The sequence below is a fragment of the Talpa europaea genome (assembly GCF_964194135.1).
Source record: "Talpa europaea genome assembly, chromosome: 11".
In the NCBI taxonomy this organism is placed as follows: domain Eukaryota; kingdom Metazoa; phylum Chordata; class Mammalia; order Eulipotyphla; family Talpidae; genus Talpa; species Talpa europaea.
Window position 1 is genome coordinate 64,358,667 of NC_140078.1, and position 26,140 is coordinate 64,384,806.

The window sequence follows — 26,140 nt, forward strand, 5'->3', positions numbered from 1 at the left end:
CCACCTCACACTCGCCAGCCCTCCCTAACCAGATGCAGCAGGAATGACACTTCTAGAGCAGTGTTTCTGTGGTAAGCATGGCCTTCTTCTCCTACCAAGGCATTTCTCATACAGGGGAACTCTTTTCCTCAAGAAAGAAGGAATCTCAGAGGCTTGGCACCATTATTTAGAACACCATTTAAGTAGTAAAATCCAGGCTTTTCTGCCAGGGTATTAGCTTCCAGACCCCAGAGGTGTGGACAGGAAGCAAAACAAAATTTTGAACAAATAAACACGAACTCATACAGAGAGGTCATTTTGTTGGGCACACATTGCCTAAAATAATCAGAGCAAAGCAGCCCAGGTGGCAAGATCTGGTCTGTCTTCATGTATTTTGTAAAAAGGGACAATTTCTGTCCTAAACGGGAGGGTCTAAAGGCTTCTTTGAGAAAAGACTCTGGGAGAGACTTCACAAATCCACGGAAAAAGAAAGCAAAAGGGCCAGCAAGGAAATACAGAATGTAGCAGCTCCTTATGAGTAACTAATCAAAGATTAAAAGGAAGCTGGCAAGGCGGGGAGAGCGTGTGTGTGGGAGAGAGACAGGTAGACATTAGGACCTGAATTTCAAGAGCTCGACATTTCTCTGCTAAAATCCCCAAGTGCGATTCAACAGAGCACAGACTATACCCTTGGTGTCCAAAGTGGGAAGGTGACTGGACGGGGGCAGCAGACCAGAGGACAAGAGGACCCTACCTGCTGGGTGGGTGTATATTTAACAGTGTGGGAGTAGTCATAGTTATCGATGATATCCAAATCCTTCACCATGTCACCAGGAAGGGGACCGCTGAACTGCACATTGAGTGGAGCCTTTCCAGCCCCTTTGGTGTAGACAGTGAAGTGGGTTGGTTTCCCGTTTTCCACACCTGGAAGGGCAGACAGTGAAATGAGGAGGCGGGTCTGGCTGGAGTGGTTTCATTTTTACAACCAGTCTGACAGGTTAAACAGCACCAGCTCTACCAAGGCAGTCAGTGACAGGGGCTGGCTCCCAGCCATGGCCAGCAGCTCAGACAGGAGCACTGTCCCACTGAAATGGAGTCCTGATAGAACACCGGCCTCTGGTGTTCATATCCCTCAGGAGTCTGCCCCAAACATGCCATTGCCACTGGCCTGCAGATGGCTCCAGGATGACCTTGTACACATGCCGTCTTACCTGCTTTGCTGAGTCCGGGGCCTTCTGCCTTCACTTTGCTGGCATCATGGGAAGGGTCGACTTTGACTCTGAAAGGACTGGCGGGGATTTCCTGTAGCAGAGACACTGTCTCATTAGGAAAGCCCCTGAAATGCTGCCAGAATTTAGGCTTCTGCCCAACGCAAGGGGGGAAAAGCTCAGCACAATTTTGATTTTATCAAGTGGTGAGCAAACCTGTTATCTCAGCTCAAGACCTCACAGTCAAAAGTTAGACAAGAGCCATAACAGGTCACCTATTAAGGCCCAAACCCCGAAATCACAGGCTTGGATCAGAAACTCTGAGTTTTCAACATCTAATGTTGAATATTTAGGATATAAAACAAACAAACAAATGAATGGAGCATTAAACCAAGAATTAAATAATATATGGGAGGAGGGAACTGTCCTCTAGGGAGAGTGGCGAGCGAAGGTTTGGGGACTGCACGGAACTGATCAGAAACAGTTCCAACTCTTCAGAAAGCATGTTGCAGATTGTTAGCATAAAAGCAGAAGAGATTAACTCGATGAAGTCAAATCAAGGACAACACCTTCAGCACAGAACCTTCTCCTGAGGTTTCTATTTTTAAGAAAGTTAATTTGGATCATTGGGATTATAGCATCCCTGTCTTCACTAGCACAAGTATAAATATCAGAAACTTCAAAACTACCCTCCCTATAAGTTTAAGGGCTAAAGCCAAAGTCATTGCTCCAAAGACCAAAGTAGAACACATCTAAAGTTAACTGTTTAAATCAAAAATGATGAAATTGGATAGCCAACCAGTCTCTTTCCAGAGCCCTGTCCTTTAATCACTGAATAGACTACACTTCATTTTTAAAGTGGTTAAAATTTAGTTGTGCGTGTTTCTCCCTGCCTCCCCACTCCACTTTTAGGTTTTAAGAAAACAGAGAACAAAACCGAGGAGCAGAATCCTCTATAGTGGACCTTTTTAGTGACCTTCCTGTAGCTAAAAAATAAAAAGGAAGTAAGTGCACAGGCAGCAGGAAAGATCCGAGACCCAAACACACACCTGAGATGCAAACAGAACTTTGATGGTGTATCGCCCAGAGGCAGGAGGCACATATTTGACTGTAAATGTGTCGTTGGCATTGTGAATAATGTCAAAATCCACATCTTCCTCATCCTCACTTAGCACCCGGGCATCACATTTAATGCCAACGCTGACATCACCTGCAACAAACCACCTTATTAGCACCAGTTTACAAGAAACAGCATGTCTCAAGCAATCACTTCCAGCTCAGGAGAACACCCCAAAAAAGCAACTGGGAAGCTTCCAGTGAGAGGCCTGACAAAGGGATGGTGAATAGAGGATTAGCAGAGGGGATAGAAGATTAGCAAAGGTATCACCAGAGAACTGACACAGAGGCTCATTAGTTGAATAATTACCTATTCAGGTGAGCCATTTCCTGGTTCAAAATTCACTGCCCTTGAAAGAAGAAGCACTTTCTTCCTGAAAGAGCAACAACTACTGTGATGGGTTAAGACCCTGCTCACCTTCCCCAGCCTCTGTACAGTCCACGGTGAAGTGAGTAGGCTCATTTGCCTTCAGTCCACTTCTCTCCACACCTGGCCCAAACACTTTGACCTTCTGGGGATGGCTGCCCTGCCCGATGTTGACCTAGAGAGGACAGAGAGAAAGTTGTCATCAAGTTCTCCTCTGCTTGCACCCAGTAACGTATTAGTAGTTAGCATTGCTACGAACAGACCACTGGGGCAGTGAAGACCACTCTCTCATCAGACCACTCCGCCTTTCAAGGTCCACCAAGGATGAGTTCTTTCTCACAACTTACTGCCGTGGCCATCAGTTATGTGGGCCAGAGCTGCCGCAGGACAGGGCTTTGTCATGTGATGGTCAGGATTCCACCTACAACCTACCCTGTAAGGGCTGTGTGGGATGTTTACACCTCCCCAGACCACAGCAATGGTGTGCTTGATGGCTTTAAGTGGGGTGTATGAGCAGGCATAAGTGCCATCCATCCGGCTCTTCATCTGGATGTCAATGGGCTGGCCTTCTCCATCCTGTAAAAGAGCAGGAGTTAAGAACAGAGTTGACCCTCACACCGTCTCCATTAAATAGGGCCACCACAGCCTCCCGAGACAACCACATCACTACTCACTCAACTTCATGGAGCAAATATGATGTCATTTTCTCAGAATCCAATAATCACAGGTGATGAGATTCTACATGCACATCTTTATTTTTAATTAGTAAGAGCAAATGAACCAAACTGACAGCTATGGCCACTCAATGCTTCTGAATTTCAATCCTAGCATTTAAATCCTTTGGCCAAATTCAATTCAATTTAATAAACATATTTAATGTTTACAAACTCTTGTCATGGTCTACATAGCTTCAGCCTTACTAAAGAACGTTTACAAGGAAATCTGAAATAATCAAGCTTTATTTGCACAGAATACAAATCATAAAGATGAGGATCACATCCTGCTTTCCAGGTTAGAATCTCATTAAACTTCACATAACCCCAGGAGATAAATAATATTATTTCCCACATGTGAGTAAAGAAACTGAGGATCAGATGGGCTGAGCAACTTACCATCACATGGATGGATCTTGTCACCTGACAATAATCTGCACAGGTAGTCCCTGGAAACTTACCTGGGCATATATTTTCAAGGGAGCCTTTCCAGCATCCTTAGGATCAACAGTGAACTCAGCCAGGTTGTTGACAATGCAACCAGATTTCTCCAAACCCGGTCCGTATGCTTGGACCTGGGGTAAAGGGTCAATTATGAGTTTCTTTCTATGTAGTGTCCCAACTGAACCCCTATATAAAGACTGGTGACCAGGAAATGGAGAATGAAGAAAACAACTCATGCTTGGACTTATAGGATAGTTATGGGAAAGAAAATGCTATAGTAGGCAGCAGTTTAAAAATAAAAATCAGTATCATTAACCTATCACAAGGGAGAAAGAAAACTCTTCAAAACCAGGACTCAAACTGGACTGGGTTGCCTTACTCTGAGCTGATACAGAGATCTAGTAACTGGAGTAGGGATCTCTAGCTACGCCCAAATTCAATGTTCCCCCTTTGAGGGGGTGTCACAACCTTGACCACAAACACTCCAAAAGTTTGCAGCCCCAGAGAGCAAAGGACCAGCAGTTGCCTATAGAGGGGTAGCCACCAGCTCAGACTGACAGACTAATGACAGTAGCACACACTGGGGGTTGGCGAAGGGGTCCTCCTGGTGACCAGCCTCACTCAGACTTGATACTTATCAGCTGCTAAGGGTTTGAAGGAAGCTCTTGGAAACACTTCCAACTTAAGAGAAGGGAAACTAGGTAGGAAAAAAACACAACCTTTTATCTATAGAGCACCTTGAAATTATAACTACAGAAAGTGGCAAGACTGAAATATGATGCTCTGGATTACAAAAATAGCAGCTTATGGAGCCTCCTATGTGGGCCAGGCTCTGTGCTAGGCTGTCTTTATGCATGTTACTTCCCTGAATCATTCCAGAAATTCTATAAAGCTGATGCTACGATCATTCCCACTTTATAGAGGAAGTTATTATGAGTCAGAGAAGCAAGTCACTTGCCCAACACTGGAAAAGGGCTAAATACCAGGATCCCAACTCAGGCCCATTTCTCTAAACTCTAAATGGCTCTTTTCTCCATCTCCCAAAATGCTGCTTAAGGTTACTCTCCTGGCACCAGGGAGAGTATTAGGAGCCAGGGAGGAAAGGACAGAAACATGGCAAGTTGATTTACCAGGTCTGGGTTGCAGTCTCCAGAGGCCGGGTGGATGAAGGCCATGTAAGGACTGTCCTTGATGTCTTCATCGTCACACATGATGTGCACAGCATACTCGCCTGGCTCCTTGGGCCAGTACTTGACATCACATGATCCATCATTCTGGTCATCATACTCAATCTTCGCCTGGGAGGGGCCTTCAATGGCAAACCCTGGGGATGGGGTGAGAAGGCCTCTCTGGTTACATGGTGAAAAGGATTATTCTATGTTACTATCAACTTGTGCCCTCTGTCTTCCTAAAAGTCAAGTATTGGTGAGAGATTGAACTTTATTTATGTCCCCTTCCCCACAAAATCCAGTCTACTGAATCAACTTGATACTTTTTTTTTTTTTAAACACCATTTAACAAGGAAGGCTCAATCAGCAATCCTTTCTGTTGGCAGTATAGCAACAGGGACCAAAAGTGTTAAACCAATGCCTACTCTTTGCCCCAGCAAATCTACTTTGGATTCCACTTTTATCTGAAGGAAATAACCAAGAACATGTGTAAACAGTTAGATAAAAGGATATGTGTTCAGCATTGTTTTTAGGGAAAAACCCTGGAAATAACTGGAGAGCCTAACATTGCATAGTAGATAGTCATGCAATGGAATTCCACGGAAGCCAAGGAAAATCAAGACATATCTGATATATTATTTGGGGTAGAAAGATATAAAAGCTTCCTCCAGATAGTTTTTGTGGCAGATCAATGTGTATATATAGAATAAAGTATGGGAGGATATAAGCAAAGTTTTAATGTGATCTGTAATCCATAAAAATATATTTTATAAAATATAATTCATATACATAATATTTGTGTGTGTGTGTGTATATATATATATATATATATATATATATAATGTTTACTATACTCTCTAAAAGGAAAAATTTAAAATGACTTCATTTTTATTTTTATTACCTAACATAGAGGTCATCCAACTGTGGTGGGTCAAATTTGACCACTGCCTGTTTTTATAAATAAGGTTTTACTGGAAAAACAGCTACACTATTGCCCTACATATTGTCCATGGCTGCTTTCAAGCTACAACAGCAGATTCCAGAGGTTGTCACAGAGAGAATGACCCACAATACTAAAATATTTGCTCTCTAGTCCTTTATAGAGAGACCACTCCTGACCACTGATCGAAAATTATCATATATACATCTAATGCATATTTAAAATATACTCAGTTGTGCCCCAAATAATATTCATGTTCCAAATTTCTAAGTTCAGAAAAATTCATCCAAACTAAGGGTCAACAATATTTGCTAAATGCCTACTATGTTCCAAGCATGGGTTTAGGCATAGAAGGCCTCTGCCTTCAAGGTCCAGTGGGTGAATGAATGAAATCTGGTATTAGAGGGAGGGCCACTTGAAGGGCAGGAGGCAAACGGGAACTGCAATAACAGTGGTACCGAGGCAGACTTGGGTGGTCAAGAGGCCAGGAGGATAAGGGTAGTGATACTTGGAGGAAACCCCAATATACAGCCTGACTCCTGGCACAGGAACCCTGTAATCTTGGCCCTTTTAGAAGTTCTGGGTAACTGCTTAAACTTACCCAGAGACCCCACTTCAGAGCCAATGGATTCCACCACGAAGTCTGCCGACCGCCCAACAATCCCACCATGAAGGCCAGGGCCCCATGCACGGACTTTCTGCATGCCTGCTTCTGGGCCAACTTGAACTTCAAAGGGGCTAGAAGGAACACAAGTAGCATTTAAGAAAAAGCAAACAGGGGCTAAATCCACCATGAATTGTTAACACATATTCTTTCCATTTACCTTGAACCTTTAACCTGGAGCCCCAATCTCTAGCCAAACCCTTCCTCCATTCAGGTCCCCCCACAGCCATTGTTATGTCAACAATATAGTGTAATGTGGCTATCTCAGAGCACTCAAGTGGCCACTGGGTTGCCACTTAAGCCACCACCTCATGCTTACCTTTTGGGCATCTACCTTTTGTGTACAGGGCTCACTGGACTGTAAGCCCTGGAAGTTAAGAAAGTGCAACATTTTCTTTGTTTATGCTAGAACAAGGAAATGAGGTAAGCAGGTTTTATCTCACACATGAACGAATGGGCTTTAAAATTCTCAGAATTCTGTAATGTCCAGATACTTCTCAAAGTAATCTGAATTTGAGTTTAAAGTTGTCTCCAGGAAAGCTGGAAAACACATGATGTAGGGAGGACAATTGCAACGCCTACAAGGCAGAGCTGTGGACTATGTCCCTCAGTTTCTGACCGCAGCCACGTAGAGGATTTTAATGTAAACCATAGCAGATTTTAACCACCCCACCTCGCACCCCATGGCATTCCTAAACAGAGGTACACATTGAAAGAGGTTTATATAAGGATGTACAGACATCCAGCCCATTTGCTCTCTATTACTGTTCCTTCTGGTTTCCCTGCCTCCCACCAGCTCTAAAACCACCAGCATTTGATTTAAAGCAAGGCAGCCGAAACCACAGTGACTTTCTGCTGCTTTTGAGAGTAGGCCAAATGTCTGTGTGCTGCTCTTAAAAAAAAAGTTTTCAACAAAGCAGATCTCTTTCCTGCAGCCTGAGAAGCAACTGCCCTGGGCCAAGCACGCCTCCAGAGAAGATACAACTCCAGTCAGAGACTCACCTCTTTGGAATGTGGTGTCCCCCCCATGTGATGGCAATGCTATATTTCCCTGGGGTGCTGGGGTAATACTCAAATGCATAGACTCCATCCAGAAAGCCTTTTTGCTTCACCAGTTCTTCCAGACCCTCTGTGGGAAGGAAGCACACCATCTTTGCAATGCAATTCTAGGTTCAGAATGAGAATCAAAAAGACCAGAAAGAGAGCAAGAGCCACAAATCATAAGCCTTATAGGAAAATTAAGTGGGGCTGCCTCAGAGTAATGGGACTCACAAAATTTGGGAGACTTAACTCCAAAGCTGAAAATAGACCTGTATCTATTTCAAAGAGTGGGGAAATGGGAAACTTTGCAGAAAAGTGGCTTTAAGAAACCTCTATTGGTTATGAGGCTCTGAACTTCCTGGGTTTGTACAAAGAGGAATACAGTCAATCTCAATATTTCCCAATGGCCAGAGCCAATTTCTTAAAAAACTGGGGAAGGAAAGTACCCTGTGAGTATTTGGTGTGAGTTTCAGGTTAGGGTTCTGACATATATTTTTCAGCTAAAGCTGGACAATGAAAGTAAGAAAGTCTTATACACTGTCTACAAGTCTTAGATGCTACACCACAAACTCCAGACAGAGCCATCAGGCAGGAACTTGTTTTATGTTGAGCCCTGAGGTTTGGCCTAGAAAGCCACTTAGTCAAGCAAGAATCCAAGGTCAGGGAAAAAAAAAAAAAAAACACCTCCTTGGCTCCTGTAGCAACAAGTTAGGAGGGAGGGCAGCCCCAGAGCAGCTTGGTTCCAGGTCTGGGCAATCTAGAACCTTGGCTGCCCTTGGGGCATAGCCTGCCCCAAAGTTCAGTGCTCTGAGATCAAATATTAACTTTCTTGGAGCTCAAAATACTCCTGTCCCAGTCTGCTGGGAAAACACAGAGTAAGAGCAATCCTGGTGCAGGAAGCTCAAGATTCCAAAAGGTATAGTAGTGAAGGCACCAAGAGTTGCCACACTTGCAACTAGAAATGCCAAGTTGCTTATCTGCTCCAGCAGAAAACTGGAGAGAGAACAGGACAGTCTTTCCCCAAGTCTGCCATTCCCTTTTCCAAAAAAGGGAGAAAGAATAAGGTGCTAGGCATAACCTACCTCTTCATGAATGGCATTTATCTACAAAGAAAACTTAATCTTAGGGTATTTTATTCTCCTTCTATAAGCAATGATCATAGTAATTAGGTACTTGACATAATTTCATAGTCCATAAAATATAACCTGTAGGGGAAAAATCACTAGCTTGAGAGGTTGTGCTTGAATTCTAGCTCAGATGCTTACATGTGAGTCTGAATAAGACCCTTCCTCTCTGAGTCTAGGTTTCCTCAGATTAAAAAGTGGGTCACTTTAGGTTGTTATCCCAAAGATAGAGTTTCCTCAATTCCATTACATCACAGCTTCTTCTACCCCCAGAAGCTTTAATATAATGTGAGGCTATCAAGCCAAGCCACCACTGTTCTTGCCTACATCCAGGGCAGACATTACTAATCAATCACTATTCCCTTCCCCCTGCAGCCCAGAAAACCTCAAATCTCAAATCTCTGCAATAAATGAAACTGGCCATGGGGTGAAATCCATATGCCATGGCTACACAATTAGCAGAAATCACACTTGACATGGGGGAACAAAGGAACACTTACTAGGACCCTTCACTGTTACACTGAGCTCCCCGCTTCCAGCAGCTTTGGTGTCAACTTTGAAGTCAGCAGTCTCCCGGATGCGAATGCCTTTGGGCTGCAGGCCTCGGCCACTGGCCCGGCAGGCATTTGGACTGCAGGCTGCAAACACAGTTTCAACATCAATTCAACATTTTATTCTGAGTCAGAGTTGAGCAAGCCAAGGTAACTTAAGAGCCACCCGCCAAGAAAATGTTTGCTTTGCACAAAGAGTATGCAACAGTTGCCTGGGACCAGGGGTCTCCTTTAGGGAGCACAACAAGCTAGCAAATAAGGATACAACATAACTTTATCCCCACACACACCACAGGGCTGGGGGAAAGTTACTTGGCAAAAAAAGCAGGAGAGTGCAGGGTTTGTTTGCTGTGCTCCTGGTACAGGCTGAATCCTGGGGTTTATCCTCTCAGGGATGAAGGAGTAAAGATCTAGTGCTGGACATGGTTCAAACCTCATGCCACACTCAAGGGCCCAGTAATTGGGAAGCCTGGACTTTTTCATGTCTACTTGAAAAAATGCCTGACTGGGTTCCAAACTTTGGGTCAACTATTTCTAAAAGTTCAATCTTTGTCTTCTGCATGAAGAACCAGAGGATAGATAGCCCATAAGGAGACTGGCTCAACCCTACATTGGCCAAGGCAGACAAACATTTTAGAGCTGTTACAAGGTCCTTGGAATGTGGGCATATAAGTACAGCTATTAGCAATTAACACCACTCTCAAATTGACTTCTGGATCTACTTTTAAAAACTAAAGTTGTAAGTCTAGAAATTAAGGACAAAGGCACCTTTCAATATTCCTCAGAAAAGAGTTTCACAAAACCACTATTCTAGGGCCTCCCTGGTGGCGCAAGGGGTTAAGACGCAGCACTATGAAGCTATCCTCAGCCACCACGGCATGAGTTCGATCCCCAGCCAGGTAGCTGACCCACTTGGCGCAGCAGATCTCTCCTGTATTGCCCGCTGCTCCCCTCAGCAGTGTATTTCAGTACATCTGCCTGTTCTGCTCCCCACTCTGCCTCTGGTGAATCCTTTCACCCTCCGCATCTCTGGCCTGCACCCCAGCACTTATATGCATAAATAAATAAATCTTTAAAATAAGAACAAAACACTGCCTTAAGGGATCTGATAACAGGTTGATAAAAGATATCCTTGTACCTTAGGAATTCTTTGCCAGCATGGGAATCCTCATAAGTCAGAGAAATATGAGATTAATGGGTAAAATATCATGCTGTTTATTAAATGGTTTTTCTTTTCCAAGTCTGACATTATATTATTTGACAGGTCCCTATACATTAAGGGGTGGAGGCAGCTCATCCTCTAGAGAAATAAAAAAAGATATTCTTTGCTCCAAAGAAGGAAAGTAATTCCTCCTTTGACTCCTCCTCCCTGCAATGTACTCAGCTGGCTGAGAAACAACTACCTCCAAAAGAGACATACACACACCCTTGGAGTTAAGAGACCACTTTATGTGGTTCATGGTGGCACTTTTAAGGCAAAAGACATTGGTTTTCCATTGTGAACATGATATAAAGTTTCTCTTTTGTATAAATCATTTTAGTTGAGGGAGGGTTAGTAGATAATAAGAAAACAGTACAACAGTACAACTGATGGATATGCCAGAAATGAAAAATGTAGACCGTGAATGAAAGGAAGTCAGAATAAGTAAAACTGTTCAAAATGCTTTCTTCTGTCAAAAAGAGTTTATCAATATGCGGGTTTTATTTTTTTTTTCCTGGTCAAGAGAAGAAAACTTGGTCATACCAGAAATAAGTCACAACAGGATGGCAGGACTTCCCGTGCAGAGTTTAAATATGTTTTTTAAAAAACAAACAAACAAATACCTAAGGAGAGTCTGAACAGGAATAATAGTCTTGGCATGAAAAAGAGTAACTAGTCAGTTCATATAAACACTGCATGGAGGTTAATAATTTGGGAGATCCCACTAGATTCTCCACTGTGCTGAGAAATCTTAGAGCTGCTTAAATGCAAAGTGAGAGTGGGTCTGGGGCCTCACTGCACTAGTTGTAACACCTGCACTGCAATTTCCTGAGTTCACAAACAGCACAGACTCTGCTGACCTTTGCAGGCAGCTAGAACTGGCAAAGAAGCCCCACCCTTCCAGCCCTTACCAAGCGAGAGGCCTCTGGCCCAGTGTTTTCAACTAGGAAGCCAACAGCTTTGTGGTCCAGGCTGGCCCAGAGGCAGGATTCAGGAGAAGAAGCCAGGTCTGCAGACGCAGATGCAGAGGACAGAACAGGGAAAGGCAAGCATTGGTTAGAAAAGGCGGTAGAGTTGGAGGGGGAAAAAAAGAGCAACAAAGTCAGAAGGAAAAAGAATAACACATGCTTCTGGCTGCAGAGGGAGTGTAGAGCATGGTCATAGGGTCAACAGAGATCTGGGTCCACTCCTACTGAGGCCTAGCCTTACTGATACCATACATTACCTAAGTCTCAGTATCTCCATCTGCAACCTAGGTATAATAATCACAGGCTGGTGTGATAGTAGATGCAGTCTGGCTAAGAAAAGACTGAGCAGTGATGCTGCAGGGTGCCAGCAACGCAACTGCTGCTAACCTCAACCATAGACGCTGGCCTCTCAGTGAGGATCGTGATGCTTCTGAATGAGAGTTTGGGAAGGATTAAATAAGTTCATTAAGAAAAGCACTTAGGTCACTGCACTGCTCACAGGAAGGGATCAGTATTGATGTCTTGAGAGTAAGATAAGCCACTGCCCACAGAAGGAACCCTGGTAGAAAGGAGACAAGAGTGAGGTCAGTGTTGAATCCTGACTACTCTGGTCTCAGAATTCAGCTGTGCACAGTCAGTCCCAATGCTGGAAGCAGATCTAGTCAGACAATCAGCACTCACCTTCCCCAACCTGTACAAGGAAGGGACTCTTAGGAATGGTGTCCCCAGCAAAAGAGACCTTGACCACATGGGGGCCAGGTTGCACTGGTTTGTATACACATCGATACATCTGGTTTCCTTTGTCTTCCACAAGCAATTCCAAGGTGTTCTTCCCCTGGGGATCTTCCACCTCAACAATAATATCACCCACACCAGCGCCTATGAGAAAACAAACATCTCAGGAGCCCAAGTTACCTTCTCAGAAAGCTCACAGTTGGTGAGTACAAAAGCAGATACAAAGCTCACACTGCAGGTGACAGGGAGGCACATGGAGGGGGAGGGGAATTAGGAATTATGGTTGAACTCTCCTATTCCCCGCAATTCTAAATTTTCTACATTGCAAAGCTGATTAATTCAAGAATAGTGTCTTTTTTTGGTCCTTTTATTCTCTCCTATAGGATCTAGACAGACTTCTGTCTAGTAGATGATTCTTTTTATTAAAAAATTTTATTACAGTAACATTGGTTTATAACATTATATAGGTTTCAGGTGTATAGCAATATATTCAAACATCTGTACATATTATGTTATAATCACCACTAAAAGTCTAGTTTCCAAGTAGATGGCTCTTAAAACTTAATTTCTTTGGAACATTTTAAATTGTCAGAAATGAACACAGAAATTGACTGATTATTAATAATTAAAGCCAAGCCTGAATTAAAGATTTTAAAGAAGAAAAGCTAGTTTTTAAAAATCTAAAAATAGAATCAACACATATGAAAAGGCTCTTTTTGTTTCTGGTTGTTTGATTTAAAAAACACAAGCTCAAGCCTCCCTGGTGGAGCAAGGGGTTAGGCACCACACTATGAAGCAATCCGCAGCTGCTGCAGCACATGTTTGATCCCCGGGTGGCCAGGGGGCAACCCACATGGCGAGGCAGACCTCTCCTGTCTCCCCGCTGCTCCCCTCAGCAGTGTATTTCAGTCAATCTGCCTGTTCTGTTCCCCACTCTCTCTAGTGAATCCTCTCACCCCCTGCATCTCTGGCCTGTACCCTCCAGCTCTTGTATGCATAAATAAATAAATCTTTAAAAACAAACAAACAAACAAACAAAAAAACACAAGCTCAGGCATCCCAAGCTTTTGGGGTCCTAAGGATTATCTCAAGCTTTGGAAGAAGGCCTGACCCATGGAGGAGAGGCACCGCACCTGCTGTGTAGATGTCAAAGTAGGTAGGCTTATTGGCAATGTTCCCTGCAGCTTCCAAGCCTGGGCCCTTCGCAGTGACTTTACTGGCATCACCTTGGGCCTTGTCAACATTCACTTCAAATGGGCTCTTGGAGATGTGCTGTCCCGCAAAGAGGACTGTGACCTGCAAATGACAAACATGTGAGAGGTAATCATCTCTTGCCCAGCAAGACTACCATGTCAAACAACATACATTGGTAAGCTTTTCCATCTTTTCGATTATCAACACAAGTGTGTCTGGAAGCCCCTGGTTGAATGGCCTGAATGGGACTCCCACCTTGCTCCATCAGTCATTCTACTGGGTCTGGAATATCCTGAAAGTCAGGTGTATTTAACCTCTTAGCAAAACAGGAACAAATACTATACTTGAATCTCTAGACATTGGACCCTTTCAGGGAGCTGTAGAAGGGGAGCCACTGTTCTCCAGAATATAATGCACAGTTTCAGGATCGCAAATCCAGGGTTAAAGCATTTTCAAGGAACCAAGATCAATCTCAGCTACATGGATTTGAGACACTGCACAGATTTCTACCTACAACTTGAGTAGAGTTCTTTCAAATTTTAAGGCATATTAGACTGGATTTCACATGAACGGAATAAATTAATTACATCATGAATGCTCTCCTCAAGAATTATTTCCCCTCAAATTCATGATGTTCTAATGGGTATAAGAGAAACTAAGGCTATGCCAGATGAATGCACTAAAGCCCAAGATGGTGAGAATATTCTTATCTTAAAATCTTGACATGGTACAGGGATTGGCCCGTATGTGCTATTAAAGGCTTTTTTTTTCCCCTATGAAGGGGACATTTCTGGAACCCACCACTCTCCCGCAAGACTCCCTTACCCATGGACCTCCAGGTCACTAGATGGCAACTCAAAGAGAATGTAAATACCACTAATAGGAGGGACTCCAGGCTGGAGCCTACGTATTTCTCCATGTTCATGAGTGGGCCACTGGCCTCCACTATGTTAACTAGCCTCATACTCGGGCTTCAATGCTGACAGACCCTCCAGAGCACCTCAACAGTGAAGACTTAGGAGAAGAATTAAAGACAAAGAGTGCATTGTTTAGCATCTATATTATAAGCATGTAGTTACAACCATTCGTTACCTCAGTGGAGCTAGAAAAATTTATGATATTGCAAAGAACTTAATTTAACCAATTGACTAGAATTCAATCAATCTGGCTATATTAGCTAGTATATCAAGTCTGATTTGCAGTAAACCCCACATTTTCTTTGATAAGCATGAATTCTTTTCATAATCAGAAAGGAAAATGAAACGTTAACTTAAGAAAATCACTCTTGGGCCTCCCCGGTGGCGCAGCGGTTGAGCGCTGGCTTGCGAAGCTGCCCGCGGCCTCTGCGGCGCTGGTTCGATCCCCAGCTGCTCCCCGGCCACCAAAGGAGGGTCCCACATGGTGCGCAGACCTCTCCTGCCGCCCGCTGCTCCCCTCAGCAGTGTACTTCGGTCCATCTACCTGCTCTGCTCCCCGCTCTGGCTCTGGTGAATTCTCTCACCCTCCCGCGCTTCTGACTGTATCCAGTACTTGTATAAATAAATAAATAAATAAATAAATATTAAAAAAAAAAAAAAAAAAGAAAAGAAAATCACTCTTTTTCCTAAGATATCCTTTTTCCACATAAGTCCAGAAAAGCAATCCGAACAACGGCCAGGAAGCCTCATCTTACTTTGTGCAGCCCAGTGACCTTGGGCTGATATTCCACAGAGTACGTCTTGTTCTTATCACTGTCAGGGGTCACACGTGCCTAGGACAAAAGATGAGCAACAGTTATAAAAGGTGCTGGGCATGGGCCTCCCCAGTGGAGCAGCGGTTGAGCGCTGGGTTGCGAAGCTGCCCGCAGCCTCTGCAGTGCCGGTTCGATCCCCGGCTGCTCCACGTCCACCAGGGGAGGGTCCCACATGGCACACAGACCTCTCCTGCCGCCCGCTGCTCCCCTCAGCAGTGCACTTCGGTCCTTCTGCCTGCTCTGCTCCCTGCTCTGGCTCTGGTGAATTCTCTCACCCTCCTGTGATTCTGACTGTACCCAGTGTTTGTATAAATAAAATAAATAAATAAATAAATAAATAAACAAATAAATAAATAAATAAATAAATAAATAAAGATCTTAAAAAAAAAATAAACTAAAAAGTGCTGGGCATAAGTAAAGACCACACTATGTCAACCAAGGTTCCGCAGCAAGCAGCCAGGTGGGTCAGGAACCCTGAAGGTGCTGGCTATTTCCTGCCCCATACTCCTCCCAGGAGAGAAGCAACCTCAAGTCACAGACATAAAATCACCTAACACAAAGGTATAACCAGGTCTCCACTGTCTCAGGTCTAGAACTCTGTAGACAAGAGAGAATATGAGGCAATTTAAACCTTTATTGGCTTAAGTAGTTTCTGAAAGTTTAAGAAATGCCAGGTCCAGCGGCATGTACCAAAAATAAAACAAGAAGCAAACCAAGTACAATCCCTGCCCCCCAGGGGAAATGAAAAATATGCCAGCAAACTTAAGAGTTCAGATGGTGATAAGCACTAGGAATAAAATATAAGTGAACAGCAAGAACAACATGTGCAAAAGCACTGAGAGACATACTGAAAAATGGCTAGAGTGGGAAAAGAATAGGGCAAGAATCACTTATTCTTCTGGCAAAAACTTCAACTCACAGGACTTTGCTAAATTCAAACTATACTTTCTTTTATCAAACATCATGGCCTTGGGTATCAATTTTATTATTTTTCAAAGCACAGTCCTTGGGCACTCACTTTAACTACTGTAATCCTCAGCATTCTTTTGTTTAAAAAAGTTTTGGTGTGAGTGTTAATGAGGAAAATGGAGCCACAGTCTCTGGTTTTGTTACGAGCCCCCAAAACTCCATGTGATGCTGGCAGGGGTGGCAGCTCTCTCCAACATACCTCCTCTTTGTTGCCTTCAGGGTCTTCCACAAATACCATCACATCTCCTTGCCCAGCACTGATGGTGTCCACGGTGAACTTGGCTGGCTGCTTCACCATGTTTCCAGTGGGCTCGATTCCTGTCACGGATTCACACAAGCATTACAAGCTGGACCAGATCCCTGGATAGGCCGCTGCCCACCATGTTGTCTCTTTTGAGGAACTTAGAAATGGGACACAGCTCTGCGGCCACCATGTGGGACACAGGCACAGACTGCCATGACAAGGCTGATCCAACAGGTGGGATTTTGTCTTTGTTATTTAAGCAACACACAATTATGGTATATTCAGAGAAATTCAGTCAGAGGTCCATACAATTGTAAAGGACTATGGGGACTCTAGCAGTGGGGCTTGCCTTAGGGGAGGTGACATGGAGGGAGAGGATTGAGGTGCAGGAGATGGCTTGTTTTTCATTAAAGGACATTTGGTATTATTTAAGATGTCTACCAAATTTATTCAGTTTTTTTTGGTTAAACTTTTTATTTATTCTGAGATCATTGAGCACATTTCAGAGCTAGATTTATAGACGTGTAATAATAACTTTTTATCCAGTTCCCCACATAGTTACAGCATGTAAAACTTGAGTACAATGACAGGATACAGAACATTTCCATCCCCACGAGGATACCTCAGAGTGTCCCTCTGTAGCCATCCTTATTTCCCTCCAATTCCACTTCTCTTTACCCCTGATAACTAATAATCTCTTCATCTCTATAATTTTATCATCTGCAGAATGTTAGATAAATAGAATCACTCATTATATAACCTTTTGGGCTTGGTTTTTTCCAATAAATATAATTCTTTTTAGATCCATGCAGGTTGTTGTCTATATCAATAGTTCTTTTTGTTACTGAGTAATATTTCATGATATGAATGTACTAGTTTGTTTAACCATTCACCCATGGAAGGACATCTGGGTTGCCTCCAGTTGTGTATTACAGAGAAAGCCGCTATAAACATTCATGCACAGGTTTGGGTAGGATAAACGCCCAGGTGCAATTGCCAGGTACCATGGTTGGATTCTATTTAAGAAACTGCCAAACTGGGCCTCCCTGGTGGCACAAGGGGTTAAGCACAGCACTATGAAGCTATCTGCAGCCACTGCAACATGAGTTCCATCCCCTGGCCGGCCAGGGAGCTACCCACATGGCACAGCAGCCCTCTCCTGACTCGCCCACTGCTCCCCTCAGCAGTTTATTTCAGTCAGTCTGCCCGTTCTGTTCCCCACTCTGTCTCTGGTGAATCCTCTCACCCTCCCGCACCTCTGGCCTGTATTGCAGTTCTTGTATGCACAAATAAATAAATCTTAAAAAAAAAAAAAGAAAAAGAAACTGCCAAACTGTTTTCTGGAGTGACTCTGTCCACTAGCAATGTATGAGTGATTCAGACCCAGTTTCTCTGCATCCTTGCCAGCAGTTGGTGTTACCATCACTTTTAATTTTAGCCATTCTCAAATATGTGTAGTGTTTTTTTCAATTTGCATTTCTCTAACAGTCAATGACATGGAATTTTTTTTTCATGTGTTTCTTTGCCATTTGTATATCTTCTTCATGTCTTCTGCCCATTTTCTAAATGGACTGTTTGGGTTTTGCTTGCTTTTTCAACTATTGAATTTGGAGAGTTCTTTATATATTCTAGGTAATAGAGCTTTGCTGGATATGTGGTGTCCAGATATTTTCTCCCAGTCTCCAGCTTGACTTTTCATCCTATTAAGTGAAAGTTTTTTTTTTTTTTTTTTTTAAAGTAAAATCTCGTCCCCAAACCCTTCCACTACCCAGAAATATTTTGAGTTCTGATTGAGATGGTATCCGGGTGGCCAGTCGGGTAGAAGGCCAAGGGACCCTGTGTTGCAGGAGAGCTGGGTGATCTAAAAGTGCAATCTGCACTGAGAGAAAGTCCTCAACAGCCCACACAGGCCAGTCCTTGTATACCTTGTATACCACGCCAAGGTACAGATCATAGTTTTTAGCTTTAACAAAATCAGCTTCTCATCCTTTCCTTTTATGGATCATGCTTTTGGTGTCAATTTGAAGAACTCCTTTGCCTAGTACTAGATCCCAAAGATTCTTCTCTATGTTTCCAATCTGAAAATTTTATAGTTAGATGTTATACATTTAAGCCTGTGAACAATTTTTATCTAATTTTTACATAAAGAGAGAGAGTTCTGGGGCCTCCCTGGTGGTGCAAGGGGTTAAGCCACAGCACCGAAGCAATCCACAGCTACTGCAACACGAGTTCGATCCCCAGCGAGGGAGGTGACCCACATGGCACGGCAGACCTCTCCTGACTCACCCGCTGCTCCCCTCAGCAGTGTATTTCAGTCAATCTACCTGTTCCGTCTGTCTCTGGTGAAACCTTTCACCACCCCCACCTCTGGCCTTTACCCCAGTTCTTGTATGCATAAATAAGTAACTCTTTAAAAAAAATAATAAAGAGAGAGAGTTTTTTTTTTCCTTTTTCTTTTTTTGGCCTATGTGTTGAACAGGCTCTCTTTCTTCCATTGAATGGCTTCTGCACTTTTGTCAAGGCTCACTTGTGCCTATTTGTGTAATTTTCTTTCTACATCATGGTGGTGGCAGAGGCTTCTTATCTGTTGTGAAAGTTTAGATTCCCCATTTGGTCTTTAATGGTATACCTGGGGGGTGAGGGTCACAGTTTTTTTCAGTGGCATTTGGCTGGAGTAGAGAAGTTATTGTCTTAAAGTGTTCTGCCTTGCTAGGCTGCCCTTTCCTGGTCTTTTTGGTCAGGGAGCAGGCTCTGATTGGGACTTTGTGTCGGTGTATCCACTGGCATTTCCAGGTTGTCACTTTCTTCAGCTCCACGTCTGGGATACATGAAGCAAAAATCAACCCAACAACTCTCTACTGTCTCAGTCCTTGGGTCCTGAGGCCCTTGGCTACTATGCCTTATTTTTCAGTGACCCTATGTTTGTCCTCTATAAGATATCCAGGGATTTCAGCTGTACTCAGCAGGAAGAATTAGGCGAAGTGTTTTGACTTTAAGTTCCCAGAAGCAGAAGTTTAAGTACAGACAGTCCACTACTTAAAATGGCTTGGTTGACAGATTTTTGACTTTATGATGAAACAAAAGTGTTTTGCATTCAGTAGGAATTGCATTTTGAATTTGAAGTCAAGGCATTCTGTTTTCTCACTCTTAGTATAGTTTTCAATATATTACATGAGATATTCAACTTTATAAAATGATCTTTGTATAAGATTTTGCCAACTGAGCAAGTTTAAGTAGGGTTACACTAAGTTAGGTAAGTTAAATATGTTAAATGCATTTTCAAATTAACGATATTTTCAACTTATAATGAGTTTATCAGGACACATCCGCATTATAAGTTGGCGAAGAATGCTATTTCTTTTTCTTTTTCTTTTTTTTGAAGATTTATTTATTTATGCATACAAGAGCCAGGGTACAGGCCAGAGTTGCGGGGGGGTGAAAGGATTCATCAGAGACAGAGTAGAGAACAGAATAGGCAGACTGACTGAAATACACTGCTGAGGGAAGCAGCAGGCAACTCAGGAAAGGTCTGCTGTGCCATGTGGGTAGCTCTGTGGCAGGGGATCGAACTCATGCTTCAGAGGCTGAGGATTGCTTCATAGTGCGGTGCTTAACCCCTTGCGCCACCAGGGAGGCCCTGCTATTGCTTTTTCTTAAAAATATTTTATCATGGAGAATTCCAGACCCACACAGACATCTACCTATCACCTTGCTTTAACAACTATCACCTCAAGGCCTGTCCTGTTTCACACCTTTACTCCCACCTCTTCTCCAGTTTTATTTTGATACAAATCAATTTCTCATATTTTTCATTCATAAATATTCACTATGTATCTTCAAAAGACTTTTCAGAACATACACATCAAAAAATTAACAATTCTGTAAATGCCATGGAATAGTCAGTCAGTATTTAAATTTCAAATTATTAGTGCCTTTATTTATATCAGTTTAAATAGGAACCAAATTAGGTTTACATAACAAGTAAAGTTACAACTGGTTGCTAAGTCTGTGTCAGGTGGCTTCAACCACATGTCAAAAACAAAGAAACAAAGAATCAGACAAAACCAAACCCTAGAAATCTGAACATAGAATTGAGGTTGCCAGAGAGGTGGGGTGAGGGTGGAGAGCAAAAAAGACCCAGTGACTCTGGTGGAGGACTATGAGTACCTGGGTAGTGGGTGTGGTGACATACATCTGAAGAGGTGTGATCCTAAAGCTCTGAATCATATAGTGTTGTAAACAAGATTACTGCAATTAAAAAAAAAAAGTCTGTGAATCTCATTTAATCTCTAGGTTTCTCTCTCCATCTCTTCTTTGCTTTGTCATTTGTTGGGTCACTTGCTGCTATATTCTGCATTTGTATTAGTTTTTCAATAGATAATTCAGTTTAAGAAAAACAGGTAATAGATTGCTATATAACACAATAATGTTCACACGGTTGGATAAGAAATGCAAATTAATAAAAATACCTAGTTTCTTTCAGCATGAAAAAAAGGCTGGAAAGAAAATCCCCAGGCGCTAAAGGAAGGAATGGGGATTGGCAGTTGAAAAGTGAGACTTTCTGTTTTTATTTTCTACATGTTCCATTTGCTTAAAACTTACATAACGATCAAGCCAATTAACAAACATAATTGCCTACTCATAAATGCCTACTCTACCTGGCTCCAAGAGCCTGAGAAACAACTTAATTTGTAGCTTACCCAAGCCCCAGGCTAGATCTCATCTACCTGGCTAAGTATGTATGGCTGGTTAGGAGGCCGAATCGCATTCCATACTCTGTAAACTCCCCTGGATCTATGCTTTTGCAGAGACAACTGATCCCTGACATTACTCTGAAGGAAGGAGGCATCAGGCTTGCTATGCAGTACAGGACACACACCTTGGGAAAGGTTTCTGTTCAGCTCATGGATGAATGTGTTCGACATACCTAACCCTGCAAGCGAGCCCACCACAAAGACCTGCTCATGGCTTTAGATCTGTTTCCCTCACCCCTGCCCTCTCTCCTTTCAACCCACTGGACTAAGCAAGACAGGGCTTCAGGAATGACTCTGCAAGTACCTACTAGCTAGTAATTACAATCTAGTTCACACTGAAAAATAAAGTGTTCAACCCTTTTACAAACTAATGTTCTCTCTTCCTCTATTCAGTTGACAGAAATGAAGCAATGTGGCCACACAGAACAGAAAGAACATGTCCCTGTTGTTGTCTCATCACAGAACAAGGATAATATCTTAAAGCATGTCCCTGTGGCCTCACGAGTGATCTTGTTGCCTAAAAATGACTATTATACCTTCCTATTTAAGAAAGAAAAAAAGATTAAACATAGAATTATCATAGGATCCAGCAATTCCACTTGCAGGTACTTGTATACTCTTGTTCATAGCAGCGTTATTCACAACAGCTAAAAGGTAGAAGCAACCCAAATGTCCATTGACAGAAGAATGAATAAACAAAATTTGTTTATTTTAAACAAAAATAAACAAAATATATATATATATATATATATACATACATACACAATGCAATATTGTTCAGTTCTTAAAAAGGAATGAAATTTTAATGCATAGAACAATCCAATGAACTTTGAAGATATTATGCTAAATGATGTAAGTAGACACAAAAGAACAAATATTGTATGATTTCATCTATATAAGGTGCCTAGAATAGGCAAAGTCATAGAAAGTGGAATGGTGGCCGCCAGGGCCTGGGGGCATGGGACAAATGGAGATTTATTGTTCAGTGGACACAGTTTCAATTTGGGAAGATGAAAAAAGTTCTTGAGATGGATAACAGTGAGGGTCACACAACATGGTGAAGTACTTAATGTCGACAAATGGCACCATTAAGTGGTTAAAATTGTGACTTTTGTATTATGCATATTTTACCACAACAAAAAATGCAAATGCAAATATACATAATTATGCATACTTGCATACACATACTTGTGTACATACATATAAGGAAAAAAAAAAAGGTGTGTGCCCCAAATGGCACAATCTTATAAAAAAGGCAGATGAAGGAAATGACAATGACTAGGCCACATTCCTGAACTGTAGCAAGTGGTCATTTTTTAGAAAAAACACCATGAAAGGAAACCATGTCACACTAACAATGGGGAACTGGACAGTCAGTGATAAGATTACTGCAAACAAACATCTTATGTCTTGATTATATTTAATCCATTTCACCGATTTTGTTAACGAGAGATTTCTTTGGCTCTTTGAAGCTTTTTTTGCCACTAAGGAAGTATAACTTTTAGAGATTCCTTATTCCATCCACCACCTCTGGCATGGCTTAGAGAAAGCAAGCATAGACAGGCCAACCTTTAAGTGACAGCAAATGAGTCCCCAGTCCCTACGTAACACAAATAATTGCACAGACCACACCTCATTGCCAAGGAAACCTCAAATGGCAAGTGGGTTTGTTCCAGAACTGTCAAGTTCTCTCTATTGGTCTAAGTCACGCTAAAAGGACAGAGGACCTGGTCACCAAGATTGAGAATGGCACATGATCAGCACCACTGTCCTGGTCTGCATTACTTAAGACGACACCACATAAAGCAATGCTGTCTTCAAAGGCAATGAGTGTACAGAGCATTCTATAAGGCTGAGAGCTCTGGACTCCACAAAAAGTCAATTTCATTTTAAAAAACTGGGGAATTATTCAAGATTAAAAAAATCTAAAGAGAAACAACAAATATATGTGATAAGTGAATCTTAATCAAATCTTGATTTGTGAAACAACAAAAACTATAAAAGACAATTTTAGGACAATAGGGAAAACTAAATATGAACTGGTTATTAGCTGATAAAAATTATTGTCTTATGTGGGCTAATGAGTACTGTACTAAATGCTCCCATTCTTAGGAGGAACTTGTTGATATATTAAGGAATGAACTGTCACCATACCTGCAGCTAATTTTCAAATAATTTAATAATCCTCTCTCTCTCTCCCTCTCTCTCTCTCACACACACACACACCATACACACAAACACACACATACACACAACAGTGCAAGAAAAAAACTCTTAAAACAGTAGAACTGCTGATTCTCAGAGAGGATCTGCAAAATGTTTTGTGTGTCTAAATATTATCCTAATTGTAATTATGAAAATTAAGAAATAAAATGTACTCTCTCCCCTCCACATAGGGTATGAGTTATATCTCATGCTAATCTTTACCAGAAGCCACACTAAGCTGAAATGTAACAATTCTCCTTATAAACCTAGTGTGCTAGAAATCAGGTACCATCCAGAACACCAAATGCTTCAAAATGCCCTCCACCTAGCATATAGTTCTGAGCAGAACAGTGTCTCTCAGCTGCCTTGGAGATCATAAACAGGATGTCTTAGCAAGGAAGTGTGTGCCAGGGGTTAACAATAGTTCCCACCCCATCTGGAAAAGTGAGGCAGCTGTGCATAACCAAAGGAAAATGAATCAGCAGCCAGATGACCCAGGCTCCTGCCCCACTCCCACTGCTGACTGTGGGGATCTAGGCTGAGACCCTGTGTAAAACGGGCTTCTGGTTCTCATCTGAAAAATGGGAACAGTAGCCTTTTCATCATTCCAAGATTACTCAACTAAAATCTCATCATTGGCCATAACATTAAAAGTAGCAAACTCATCATTGGCCATAACATTAAAACAGCAGTATTCCTTAAAGTCTTAGATATCTAAGGCAGGATAAGATGGTCATAAATGTTTTATACAAACATTTTAGGTAAAATACATATGACTAAGGAGGCCGGGGTGTCTCTAAGGATTAAATTTACACATTCTCGAGTCTAAGAACCTTTCTCCTGAAGTCATATAATAATCTGCAGGACAAGAGGGCAAGCCTCAAATCCAACATGTCTAGCACTTACCTCTGCCATAGGCCCTGGCTTTCTTCGGGTTGAGCTTGGGTTTAAGAGGAGCCCCTGGCTTGAGCTTGGCTTTGGGGAACTGGGACAGGTAAGTCATCACCGAGTGTTCATCCACATCTGGGTGAATAATTTCTTCAGGAGTGATGACCTAGAATAACAACAAGGTACATGAACACCAGAACATATCACTTTGCAACTAGTCAAGTTTTTGTAAAATGTTTCTTAAGCCAGATAATACAAATATTAAATAACTGAGTCAGCTTCTCAATTAAGTGAAGTTACATTAAATTGGCACACTAAGATCTGTGTCTTTAACTTTTAGAGGTATCACCATTGCCTTTAGAAGCAGAGGACTGTCTTCAGGCAATTCTGTATGTAAATTCTAGAAGGTCCCAGGATAAAAGTTATATCAAGCAAAGAGGAAGAAACAAGTAGACATGGGATTCTAGCATAATACAAGAAGGAACATAGATAAACCAGCCTTTTTCTTTACTCATCTATCCAATGTCGATATTTGTCAACTCACCTACTAATAAAAACAGACAGACAATGTGGTAACATATTAGGTATGTGGTCTTGTTGCACACCAAATAGTTGTGTCCTCCCCAAATCCATACATTGAAGCCCTAATCCCAGTATTAGGAGGTGTGGCCTTTGGGAGGTAAGTTTAAATGCAGTCACAATGGGATTAGCCCTGTAAAAAGTCGATGATCAGAGCTGTGAGGACAGAGAGAGAAGGTGGACAGCCTTCTCCTGTTTCTGTCTACAAGTCAGAAGAAGGCCCTCACCAGCATCCAGTTCTACCTGCCACTGGACCTTGGACTTCTCAGGCTCAAGTACTAAGAAATCAGTGTCTCTTGTTTGAGTCAACCCATCTATGGTATTTTGGTAAGGCAGTTTGAGCTAAGGTAGGTTTCAATACATTAGAAGCCATTTCTTAAACTGGGGAGGGCATGAATTTCTCCTGACATTCAGCTAAAAAGCAGGAATATTCGTCCAGTTACGTATAATCCATGCTGGACAGATGACCTCCCTGAAGGTATCATAGCCTCCCTCCTATTACCTGACCCTAAAAAAAAAACACCACAGAAAAAACCCTCCTGCTCCTCATCCCTCCAACAAAGAAGCCAAGACTCCAAGTCACACCTCAGACACACAGAAAGCTCTGTCTCATGAACAAGGTTAACCAAATGTAGATGAACAACAGATGTACCCAGCTTTCCTCACCCTGTGGTAAAAAGCACCAGAAAACACTTGCATGATTAGCCTGCAGCAACAAAATAGCTGCTGGGTTTCAACGGTGGCCTTTAATGTGTTCCATAAAATGTAGGATATACGTTGATTTGGTCTTTCTTCCAGGCAGCTCCTTCAACAACTTTATAGTGCCAACATTACATGAACGTCAAAAGGAGATGGTTTTAGGTTCAAGAGAAGATGAAAAACATACCACACCACTTCCTGAGGATGGAAGACTCAAGAAACGGGCCATGAAGCAGAGACATGATGCCAAAACCAAACCAAAAAAACATAGACAAGGCCCTTTAAAACAAAAAAACAGAAAGAAAGAAAACCTCTCCAGGGATTCTTTTACAAAATACCCTGAACTCAGCTCTGAATACCAACCCTTACTGGAGTGTGCAGTAAGGACACCCATTCCATGGCCTTGGTTACCCACAACTCTCTTGACCAGGGCTTTGAACAAGGAAGACAGGGGAAGTTTTTTTAGACAATTTGGAAGGGCTTAGAAGACTGGACCTCAACTAAACAATGTGGCTACTGCAGATGATATCCAAGACTTACTCAATTTCCAAGTCCTCTTGTTAGATTCCTGCAGTAGGATTATGGGCAATACAAATTCTTCTACAATTTCCATTAATGGTAGGTTATCCTGTTTTCAATTTTCTTTTTTTTAGTTC

General features: G+C 42.3%; 1 protein-coding gene across 4 annotated transcripts in view; it reads right to left on the reverse strand.

The window, feature by feature from the left end:
- FLNB (filamin B) overlaps window positions 1-26,140 on the reverse strand; it is a gene marked incomplete at its 5' end in the record, with an annotated part of 133,530 nt that overhangs the window by 49,722 nt on the left and 57,668 nt on the right. For all 4 annotated transcript variants that reach the window (XM_084246728.1, XM_084246727.1, XM_084246726.1 and 1 more), the window contains 15 exons: window positions 734-903; window positions 1,191-1,281; window positions 2,237-2,397; window positions 2,722-2,845; window positions 3,103-3,246; window positions 3,845-3,958; window positions 4,958-5,151; window positions 6,538-6,674; window positions 7,603-7,729; window positions 9,266-9,403; window positions 12,167-12,364; window positions 13,354-13,516; window positions 15,087-15,164; window positions 16,315-16,433; window positions 24,225-24,372. In XM_084246728.1, coding sequence (XP_084102854.1) covers window positions 734-903; window positions 1,191-1,281; window positions 2,237-2,397; window positions 2,722-2,845; window positions 3,103-3,246; window positions 3,845-3,958; window positions 4,958-5,151; window positions 6,538-6,674; window positions 7,603-7,729; window positions 9,266-9,403; window positions 12,167-12,364; window positions 13,354-13,516; window positions 15,087-15,164; window positions 16,315-16,433; window positions 24,225-24,372 — 2,106 coding nt within the window. The remainder of the gene's footprint in view (window positions 1-733; window positions 904-1,190; window positions 1,282-2,236; window positions 2,398-2,721; window positions 2,846-3,102; window positions 3,247-3,844; window positions 3,959-4,957; window positions 5,152-6,537; window positions 6,675-7,602; window positions 7,730-9,265; window positions 9,404-12,166; window positions 12,365-13,353; window positions 13,517-15,086; window positions 15,165-16,314; window positions 16,434-24,224; window positions 24,373-26,140) is intronic.